This window comes from Populus alba, chromosome 14 (assembly GCF_005239225.2).
Source record: "Populus alba chromosome 14, ASM523922v2, whole genome shotgun sequence".
In the NCBI taxonomy this organism is placed as follows: Eukaryota; Viridiplantae; Streptophyta; class Magnoliopsida; order Malpighiales; family Salicaceae; genus Populus; species Populus alba.
The window spans coordinates 14660569-14671699 of NC_133297.1; the positions used below are offsets into that span (position 1 = coordinate 14660569).

At 32.1% G+C, this 11131-nt stretch overlaps 2 protein-coding genes across 4 annotated transcripts; both read right to left on the reverse strand.

The window, feature by feature from the left end:
- Nucleotides 1-281: 281 nt before the first annotated feature.
- LOC118039823 (stress-response A/B barrel domain-containing protein UP3) lies at nt 282-2925 on the reverse strand. Of its 3 annotated transcripts, none has more exons than XM_035046725.2 (9): nt 2669-2925; nt 2516-2600; nt 2304-2431; nt 2043-2182; nt 1832-1900; nt 1352-1490; nt 1063-1125; nt 938-981; nt 282-498 (listed from the first exon to the last, which is right to left on the reverse strand). In XM_035046725.2, the coding sequence occupies exons 1-9, from the start codon at nt 2847-2849 to the stop codon at nt 412-414; spliced, it is 936 nt and encodes a 311-aa protein (XP_034902616.1). In that variant the 5' UTR covers nt 2850-2925; the 3' UTR covers nt 282-411. The 3 variants fall into 3 exon arrangements, with proteins under 3 accessions (XP_034902616.1, XP_034902543.1, XP_034902691.1); XM_035046652.2 differs by having other exon boundaries at nt 2516-2606; nt 2669-2923; XM_035046800.2 differs by lacking the exon at nt 938-981 and having other exon boundaries at nt 2516-2606; nt 2669-2924.
- Nucleotides 2926-9220: 6295 nt separating this feature from the next.
- Nucleotides 9221-10746, reverse strand: LOC118039732 (mitogen-activated protein kinase kinase kinase 18). The gene has a single exon (XM_035046556.2). It carries the CDS (start codon nt 10403-10405, stop codon nt 9344-9346), a length of 1062 nt encoding a protein of 353 aa, XP_034902447.1. The 5' UTR covers nt 10406-10746; the 3' UTR covers nt 9221-9343.
- Between the last annotated feature and the right edge of the window lie 385 nt (nt 10747-11131).

Genomic DNA, 11131 nt, shown 5'->3' on the forward strand with positions numbered 1-11131 from the left:
TTAAGGAAAGACTACTTGAATTATTACTACATAATGAAATTGAGACTGCCAGCATATATATTATAGGCTTGAGTCATTCCTGGTCCTAATTAGATTTAAGTTGCTAAATAAGAAACATAAATGTTGCATATTTCGACTAACTAGAAGTAACAGAGACAGGGGAATTAAAGCGACTACTGATAAAAATCTGAATAATTAAAAGAAATCAGAAAGAGCAACGAGTAAGCACAAGTTAAGTGAAATCATGATGATGAGAAGGATCACCTGAATGCTTGTACCAAGAAACCAAAACAGGAGTAGGAAAGCCCTTTTAGACCTCTGCAAGAATTATATACAATATACAAATGCTCTTTCATTCATGTCTCAGCATCTATGAGCAAGAAAACAAATCACAGAAACAGTGATCTATCACTACATAACCTCCTTGCCCACTGGATCAACAGAGAAATGAATGGGAAGTGTTTTCTGGGTGATCAGCTCGAATTTCGACCTCCACACCTGCTTTCCAAGTTCAGTCTATTTCTGTTTGATTTCTTCATCAAAAGATATGTGCAACAGATAGAGACTAATTGAAAGATGTTGAGTGAATGCAGACAAGAAATGTCCATTGCAAATATTCAAGCCAATTCAAATTTAGAAGCTCTAAAATTAAATCCTATTATTAACATGCATCTACATGTTCAAACAATATTTGGTAGCGGGAGTAACAGTTTGCAAAGCTTCATTTTGAAAACTTCAACTATAACATCAGAAAAACAGAGATTTTTTTTATGAAAAAAAAATATGCTGCAGGATATTGAAAACAATTTGAAGTATAAATTTTAGAGTCCAATATTCAAGATAGGACAAAAAAGCATCCATAGCCATTTGATAGCTATACTTTAAGAGGTGAACTGAAGACATAAAAATATGCAGCATGTATGAGTAGCCTTCTTACATCTCTGTATTCAGTGCTACCCACGAATATCTCAAAGGCCTCAGCTGCAAAATATACCAACAAGCAGCACTCAAAAAAGTGGAAGTGGGAAAGAAACAGATTACGGAATTTGAAAAGGGACCTACATGATCGAAATCTTGTCACTACAGCATGTGTATATTCTTTGCTGCTGAGATTAAAATTTGAACCTGAAAACACACATGTAGGAAATATTACAAACTTACAACCTTTAAGCCATATTACAAGAAAATGTATCATATAGAAAGGTTAACTGAAAATAAATTTAGTCCATAGCTAAATCACTAGTCCAACTGACTCCCTAATCAGCCACCGCAAAGCTTAGGAAAGATAACAAGACAGCATGCTTATTACTGACTTCAAAACCCTAAAATGCAGTTCTCATTTCAAACGCACCTTGAGTAGATTGGACAATTAAGGACGGAAACTCCTTTTTCAACTTTTCAAGAGATGCCAATGCATCTTCCACAGGTGCACCTAATGCGCTGTCATCAAATGCAAATAGATGCACGAACTCCACACCATAGTTGAACTCCTGTAAGCGAAATATATTTCAACTTCATTTCTGGAATAATTATCAGCTTAAGCCAGCAACCAGCCACAGAACCATATTGCAACACCAGAAACAAATAAAAATAAAAGAGAGCGCATCTTCCATATGGACAGACAAGGCACGGTTAAAATGGCAACAGGCAAAGAGAAACATTTCCCAATATATAAGAATTTTATAGCATTGGTACGGGTTTTTTGATATTCTAAACCAGAATGCAAAGCCAGCTGACGATAGCACCAACAGGTTTTCTATTCATTAAAAGAACAAAAATCTCAAAGGAATTCATGAGAATCGCAAGAAACGTTTGCAAGTATGTGGGTTACCTCTCCTTTACGAAATATAGGAATCATATCATCTTCAACTTCCGATTCATAATCCACATTAACTAAATCCTGCAAAAAAACAGCAAAATTAAGTCCAATAAAAAACACCTAGTAAGATTATAATTTAGGCAGAATCAGCCAGCAGTTAAAGGAAATACTACTGAATTTTAAAGAAAATAAGAGTTGTGGTGTTTACATGTCAAGGTCGTACATGGCAATAAGGCATTACATGCTCCTTCAAAACTTTCAAATAGAAAGGGTTCTCATAGAACCTTGTAACATCTTCCTTTGTTTGGAAACGCATGAAAACAGCATGAGTATAATTCTCCACATTGTCGTTGGAGATTCGTCCTATAGAAGAAGAAACGACATGATTATATGTAAGAGAAGATGTTACAAGAAATGTATTCCAAAGTTTCAATTTTCAAACAAAGAATGCACATTTGCAATTGGATAATGAAAAGGAAATGACCCAAAGAAACTGCAACAATTCCACGCATTTGATATTGGGAAGTATACAGATAATCCAACATATCTTTCTCATCCTCATCAGACAAAAACTTCTTTGCTTTGAGCAGACACACGTGTTCCACAACTTTTCTGCATAGACCAAATAAAACCATGCGTTTAAAGAGACCCGGAAATCAAAACCCAGGAGTTTAAAGAGACCCGGAAAGCAAGAACCTCTTTTTCTCCAAAGTGAAGCTCGAGCTCTCAACTTTAGAACCAGCCGTGACCTTCGTTGTCCGATTCCTCCTCGTATTCAATCCTGAAACTGTATATAACAAATTAACAAAAAAATTGGAAGAAACATGGGTCAAAGGCTTCTGGACTCACCGTCAAAAGAAACATGGCAGGAAAGAGTGGTGGGGTTTTGGCGGCGAAAACTGGGAAAGGAAGGGGCGGTCGATGTAAGGGCTTCAAGGGGCATTGTTCTTAGTTTTGAAGATGAAGAAGTGGCTACTCTAGCCAGAGTAACTGTGTGTTTGTTGTCGTTATAAAAAAAACTATTTATCATTTGGAAGCAGGAAGTGGAATTGTGGTGCTCAAGAAATATTTCAAAGCAGAAATGGGTGGACAACGAAAATTTGCTTTTATTTTTACACATATCGTGTTCTAATAAAAATTTATTATGATTTTCTTTAATTTCATCCATGAAACTTGGACATATCCGAATCAGAAATTAGCTTTAATACAATACGGATATTAACATTAAAATTAAAAAGAAATCTAAAAAGGTGAGGGGTTTTTAACGTGGATGGTGGATTGTAACAGTGTTAATACTACATGGTTTTGATATTAAATTTAATAATTTTGACAATAAAAAAAATCATTCTTAATATTAAATAGTTTCGTTCTACAATAAATGTTCTATTATAATGTTTTTACTTTGGAAAAAGTTTATTAGAGCAAAAAATAAGTTGTTTTTTATTTAATTTTATGTTTTTTTGATAAATTTAGAAGTGTTTTGAGTTAATGATTTTGTTTATTAAGATTATAATGATATTTATTAGATATTTTTAAATGAAAAATATATTAAAAAGTAAATTTTTGAATCCAAAAAACTTGATCCTAGTTTTTTAACTACTTTTTTATGGTCGAAAAATTAGGCTAGTTACTTTTTATTTGATTATTTTGGTGTGGTTAGATTTTTTGTTGTGGTCTAGTGGTTGAAGGGACTTGTTTCCTTTCTCCACATCAGGATTCAAGCCCCACTTGTGTACGCCTGTCATCCCCGCGGTGCCTTACATGCTCACTGGGCTTGCAGGATGTTCAGTGAGCCCGGAGATTAGTTGTGGTGCGCGCAAACTGGTCCGGACACCTCGGGTTACCAAAAAAAAATTAGATAAATTCCTGCATTGTTTAGTTATGGTGATGACAAAAACAATTACTTGTGGCTACAAATGGTGAGTGATTTGTAAAGAATATGGTGTTTTTTTTTTGGATGATTTATGGTGATAAACAAATGGTTGCTTATGGCTGGAAATGGTGAGGGGTTTAGGAAGTATATGAAGGTTTTTTTTTTTTTTTGGTGGAATTGGTTAGTGAAAACTATATCATAATATTTTTAAATATTTGTAAATGGATATTTTTGTAATTAATAAGAGTTATCAATGGGTATTTATTTTCAAAAATTTTCAACTATCACTTGGTGGCCTTGTTATTATTATTTTTTTAGCTTTATCTGTAATAACAATCATGTAAATAATTAGATTTTATTTTAAAGGATGTTAAGTACGTAAAGTATAATTTTTCAAACTATAAAAAGTAATTGCAATTTAAACCAAACCACAAGATGTTAATGGTAGTTTTTCTATTTTTTTTTTAAATCATTCCATATTGAGTTTATTGTAAATTTATTTTTGTATTTTTATCATATAACAAAAAAAATTTAATTGACCTTAGTGAGATCCATAACCTAGATCGCGAGTATGGATGATTGACTAGTATTAACATGATCAATTTTTTTTTTCCTTTGATTATTTTTTTTTGGCCCTACTAAGCCGACAAGGTCATGTTGGTATAACTCATACACGATTTAATTTAAAACTCAAGCTAAGTAAAATACTAGATTGAGAATTTTTAAATTTGACTTATTATACTGAATTCAATAGCAATATCAACATTTTTTCTATTATTTTTTAAAATTAAAATTTTTTTGTTCCAAGCCTCATGGGAAAGTAACCTAATTAATACTATTTTCCTACATAAATGTTTGAGCCAAGGGATGATGATGAGTCCCGCGTAACACGTTTTTACCTCTCGGTTTATTTAAATGGTACCTGTCTAAAAACATTTAGATAAAAGAGTTGATTTTGTTAAAAAATGATCAAGATTATCCAAAAACATCTCTTAAGAAAAAAAATAAGTATATATATTTTGATATGAAAAATATTTTTAAAAATAATTACAATTATGTTTTTTAAAAAATTATAAATAAAGGGAAAATATGAACTCATTGTGTTGATGCTTGGCTTGGGCAACCCAAGCCAGGCAAGGTAGAAACGGGAGAGCCCAAAAGCTCATTTCCAATTAATTGTAGTAAAATATAATAGCGAATTTATTTATCAAGTTTTAAAACTAAGGTCTCTATCAACTCCATTTCGAACATTTGTAAATATAATATTTCTCATGAATTAACTTTTCATCATTTTGATTTTTTAAACTTTTTCTTACTGATTTGATAATTTATTCAATTTTAATAAATAATTATTAGCCTAAAACATATACCATTAGTATCAAATAAGTACTCATTCTACGAAGATTTTCTAACTTCCTATTTTTGTCTAATTTAAAATGATTGTGTGGTAAGAACATTAAAAGAGATTGTTTGGAAATATGAATCAATCCGTATTTTTTTTAAAATAATTTTTTTTATTAAAAATTAATTTTTTTATATATATTTTATATCATTTTGATACACTATTGTGATAAAAAAAAAAAAAAAAGTTGTTTATGGCTGGAAATGGTGAGGGGTTTGGGAAGTATATGAATTTTATTTTTTTTGGATGGAAATGGTTAGTCATAATATTTTTAAATATTTGTAAATGGATATTTTTGAAATTAATGAGAGTTATCAATGGGTATTTATTTCCAAAAATGTCCAATGATCACTTGGTGGCATTCTTGGTATTTTTTTTTTTAGCTTCAGAGACTTTTTAGTCATTAAATATCAATAATAACAATCATGTAAATATAGGTTTTATTTTAAAGGATGCTAAGTGTATAAAATGTAATTTTTCAAATCGCAATTTAAACCAAACCACAAGATGTTAAGGGTAGTTTTTTTTTATTATTATTTTTAAATCATTCAATATTAAATTTACTTTAAATTTATTTCTATATTTTTATCATATAACCAAGAAAATTTAATTGAATCTAATGGAATCCATAATTTAGATCGTGAGTTTGGATAATTGATTAGGATTAACATGATTTATTTATTTTTTTCTTTGATTTTTTTTTTCAGATCTGTCAAGTTGATAAGATCATGTTGGATGACACTTCCTATACGATTTAATTTAAAATTCAAGATTAAGCAAAATACTGGGTTGAGAATGTTTAAATTTGACCCATTATACCAAATGCAATAACAATATCAAAAAAAAAATTATATTATCTAAATATTATTTTTTTAAGTTAAAATTTTTTTGTTGCAAAGCTCAAGGGAAGTAACCTAATTAATACTATTTTTTTTCTTTGATTTTTTTTTTTTGGATCTGTTAAGTTGATAAGATCATGTTGGATGACACTTCCTATACGATTTAATTTAAAATTCAAGATTATGTAAAATACTGGGTTGAGAATGTTTAAATTTGACCCATTATACCAAATGCAATAACAATATCAAAAAAAAATTTATATTATCTAAATATTATTTTTTTAAGTTAAAATGTTTTTGTTGCAAAGCTCAAGGGAAGTAACCTAATTAATACTATTTTCCTACATAAATATTTGAGCCCAAGGATGGTGATGAGCCCCGTGCACTAGGCCTTCACCTCTCGGTTTACTTAAATTGTACTTGTCTAAAAAGAATTAGATAGAAGAGTCGATTTTGTTAAAAAAAAAAAAATCAAGGTTATCAAAAAACATCTTTTAAGAAACAAGGAAAAAAAATAAGCACCTTTTCTTTCTGGCTTAAGATTTCATTTATTCAAACCAATTTTACTCAAATATTTTCTAATGCTGTTAGCAAACTTATTGAGTTCAAAACCTAGGGTTTGTATTGAATTTTAAATAAAGGGAATTTTTTTATTATTATTTATTAACGTGAGTGTCCGAGTTAATTTGCGTATATTTTGACTTATCCCACGAACTCTAAAATTAATGACCATATAAGCTTCCAGCGGTCTTGAGATTTGTGAGATTCGAATCAGTAATTTTTAAAAAACAAACTTAAAATTCGACTAGTTAAATTATATCTTTAAGAATTAAATAAATAAAAAATCTTAACTCAATCTGTTATGCTTCGTTTGGGCAACCCAAGCCAGACAAGGTAGAAATGTTTGAGCTCAAAAGCCTATTTCCAATAAATGTAGTAAAATATAATAGCGAATTTATATATCAAGTTTAAAAACTAATGTCTCTATCAACTCCATTTGGAACATTTGTAAATATAATATTTCTCATGATTTAACTTTTCATTATTTTGATTTGTTTAACTTTTGTTTAGTAATTTGATAATTTATTCAATTTTAATAAATAATTATTAGCCTAAAATATATACCACTAGTATCAAATATGCACGGAGATTTTCTAACTTTCTATTTTTGTCTAATTTAAAATGACTGTCTGGTAAGAACATTAAGTCATGTGTTTATCTATAATACCTCCAGTTAAAGCTCATTACGTAAAGTACAAATAATTAGAAAAAAAACAGTGATATAATTTATGAATTAATGATGTTGTTATTACGTGTAAGAAGCTGTAAATATGGAAATATCTTCATGACAAAAGAAGTGTCACGCATCTTCCCGTTTGTTTATATATTTTTTTAAAAAAATTAGAAATCCACATAAAAATTAGAATGATTGACAGCAACATGAGAGTATTTGGTTTGGAAGTGGCTTTAATTTTATTTTATTTTTGATGAAATCCACATAAACATCATGTATTTTTAATTTTTGGAGGTGTGGTTTATATTTTAAAAAAATCATATATTTGAAAAAAAAAAAACAATATATTTCTAAGCCAAACACATTCTGAAACTTGAGTGTGTTTGTTTTGAAAATTGAGGTTAAGTTTTGTGTATGGAGCTAAAAACAAATTAGAAAAAAAACTAATTTTTGTAATTGAGTTTTATATATATAACCATCAAAAGAACTTGAAAAAAATAAATTTTTTTTAATTTTTATAATTTAATTTTATGTATAATTAGATTATAACCCACCTCAATCATAAAAATTAAAACAAAGACAGTCTTGGAATTTCTAGATACATATTGAATTCAATAAAGAAATTTAGGAAAAAATACACCAACGAGATTCTATCACGAGGATTGAAAATGTTTGATTGATTGAAAGACCAATTCTGCATCATTAGTGACTAACGAAATCTATGTGATGCAATTGAATCAACGTGAGCTAAATCCATCTAACAAAAATGTTGACTTTTTGAAGAGACCTCGTCTGACATTATTATAATCCAAGCTTACTTACCAATAACAGAGACCGATGGCATGGCGGATCAGTGAACAGAGGCCACATAGACAGCCAACGGTGTTAGAGGAATTAAATATTTCTTACCTAAATACCCATTGAAGCAGGGGACGGTGCTGTGCTGGCCCTTAATTATAGTGGAGGTGGCCAAATTGGCACCTTGTTTTGCTGGGCCGGTCAAAATAATAATCTACCAATTCCAGAAACGGACGAGAGGCTCCGGTGACTTGTATTAATGGAAGCGTGCCGTTGCCGGCAGCGAAAGACGACGGGTTTGTTATTAATTAAAATCATTCAAGATCAAGACCACTGTAATTATAGGAATGGAAATGTATTCAAAATCTTTAATTTTTATTTACTTATCAAAAGTTATTGTAATTTTTTATATGAAAAAACTAAAAAAACTCAATTACTACTTAATAGAAAAATTATTCATTTTAAATGGAAAAACTAGAACATATTGCTAGATAGAAAAAAAAAAAAACATTAATGATTAGATATTCAAAATATTCTATTTTTATTCATTAGAATCATTGCCCGTAAAAAGCTACCATAACTCTTTATATAGAAAAATTATTTGTTTTTATTAATAATGAATAGAAAAATAAAAATAATAAAGTTATTCCCTTCAATAGAAAACTAGAAAAACCCAACACCGAATAAAAAACCTAAGTAAAATATTTACGTATACAGAAAAAATAAAACCTCCAGCAGCAAAGGAATGTTTAGCATTGAGTTTCAACTGTTTTTCATTAATTTTTTTTATTATTTTAAATCATTTTTTTAATATATTTTTTAATCATTTTGATATATTAATATAAAAAAACAAAAAAAAAAATACTATTATAATTTATTTTCAAACAAAAAAAATATTTTTAAAAACAATTGATATCACTAAAACACCTTCAAAATCCGCCAAATGGCAGCTACTTTTGGGCACTAATGCCATGTGAACTCATCAACCCAGAAACAGAAGATAGGATTAGGTTGTGGCAAATGGGAAAAAACCCAGAATCAGGTTTGACCTCCCAAATTCCACACCGACTTCTTCATGTTCAACAAAAGTTGACCGTCGCCAATGAGCTTTGTAGTTTAATTACCACTCGTGCCCCCATTTTTTCATAAGAAATCGAGGTTCGAACGCCGTCTTTCCGGTCTAGTTTTCCTTACTTTCCTTACTGTAACACAAAAATAAAATGAAAAATGGAAATGAAACCCGACTGTTCAAGAGTTGGAGAAAAAAGAAAATTAATCTTGACATAGAAGGTTTTACAAAACTAAATTCCCTATATGTACAGAAACCTAAAAATCATCAATAATTCTATTGCTATCTAACGAATTTAACAACTCCTCGCTACCAACCATCTACTTGATCTTTGTATTCAATGTCATCCATAACAGTATCACCTTCCTCACTGCCACCCTCCCTGGCCGTGATCCAGTTCTGATCATCACAGTCCCAACTAGGTTCCCCTGAGAGCAGCGACAGCCCTCTGATCCTCTCACCGGCTGAACTCTCACCACCTGAAGGGACCAAGACCAGGCTCTCCAGACTTTCTGATTCGTCCAGTGAATTCCAAATGCCTTGATCAAGAATGCTTGTAGGGGAAGTCGAGCTTGGAGTAGATTCTTGAATTTGCTTGTTAAATTCTCCAACCAAAAACGGATGCTCAAGAAGTTGGCTAGCGGTCCACCTCTCTTTTGGGTCCCCCCTTAGACACTTGTCCAAGAAATCCCTTGCTTGTTCCGACAGACAACAGGGGAACTCTGGCAAGTGACCCGAATACCCTGCCCGGTAAATGATGGAGACCGGGTCGCTGACGTTATGCCAAGGTGTTCCGCCACTAGCCATTTCAATAACTGTGCATCCTAAAGCCCATATATCGCTGGCAAACCCCTGCTCCTCTCCACGCGCCACCTCCGGTGCCATAAACATTGGCGTGCCAGCGATCGGTCCCTGCTGTTCCACACGCTTTGCACACCCGAAGTCCGCAATCTTGGCACCACTTTGAGCTACTAAAATGTTGCTGCTCTTAATGTCACAATGCACCAATCCGTTCAAGTGCAAGTAATCTAGACCTTGCAAGATTTGATACGTGAAAATCCTGATCAATGATTCGTCGAGCCGGCCTCCATCATGAGCATGAATCGCGTTGCTAAGTGAGCCGCTGGGCATGTACTCCAAGAAGAGATTGTACATGACTTTGTTGTTCTTTCTAGTAACCTCGCACCCCTTGTAGCTAACTATAAAAGGAGAGATTATAGAAGAGAGGATCTTTTGCTCCCTTTGCAAGAATCCAGACTGTGATAGCTCGACGGACTTCACGGCGAAAACATCACCAGATTGAATAGAGGTGGCGACGGAGACTGTGGCCGTGGAGCCGCGGCCTATGGTGTGCCCTCTAGTCCAGTCCATCTCGCAAATTAAGCTGAGAAATGACAGTTTCCCTACGATTTTACCCCCCTTCTTCTTTGAGGGGACAACAAACTAGCTGCGTGCCCTTTATATACTGGAGGTGGATGGATATTTGAAGGGTAGCTTCGTAGGTTAGTTGGGACAATCCCTTTAACGAGAAGAGAGCACAACGTGTCAAAATAGTTGCGGGGTTGACAGCTTTGGCCGCCTAGACGGCGATGACTTGGCAAATGGTAAGGGCGGAGGGGGTGGGTTGAACCACCCACAAAATGGTTGAATTTTGGAATCCTTTCGATGTGTTTTGAGTGTATACCCAACTAATCGGTGTGTCCAAGTTGAACTCTATCGATTAAATGGGGGTGTGAAAAGTACAATTCTATGGATAGTTAAGTTGTGTTTTGTAAGAAGTCAACGCTCATTTCTATCTAGAAACTAGACATTTGCTCATTTTTGCACTTGAATCATTAGTCAACTAATAATATTTGCCTTCACACTAGCCCATCTTTTTTTGACGTGATGTCAAACCTTCCATCTTCCATGTATGCTGACGAGGTTTAACGAAAGCTGCACGAAATTAATCATAAAACCCAGGAAAAAAAAAATTGTAAAATTTAAAAACTTTCTATGACTTGAAGATCATGAATATTACAAAAAACAAGTCTCGTTCATTGAATTTAGAAGAACTTTCCATGCTTAAGTCAATATAAATCCCTTTTTCTTTTCTAT

Coding starts and splice junctions, on each gene's coding strand:
- LOC118039823 (XM_035046652.2), bottom strand. CDS start 2,849: ATGATAAATAGTTTTTTTTATAACGACAACAAACACACAGTTACTCTG. Junction 2,432..2,515: donor TTCACTTTGGAGAAAAAGAG/GTTCTTGCTTTC, acceptor TGGTCTATGCAG/AAAAGTTGTGGAACACGTGT. Junction 2,183..2,303: donor AATTGTTGCAGTTTCTTTGG/GTCATTTCCTTT, acceptor CTTCTTCTATAG/GACGAATCTCCAACGACAAT.
- LOC118039732 (XM_035046556.2), bottom strand. CDS start 10,405: ATGGACTGGACTAGAGGGCACACCATAGGCCGCGGCTCCACGGCCACA.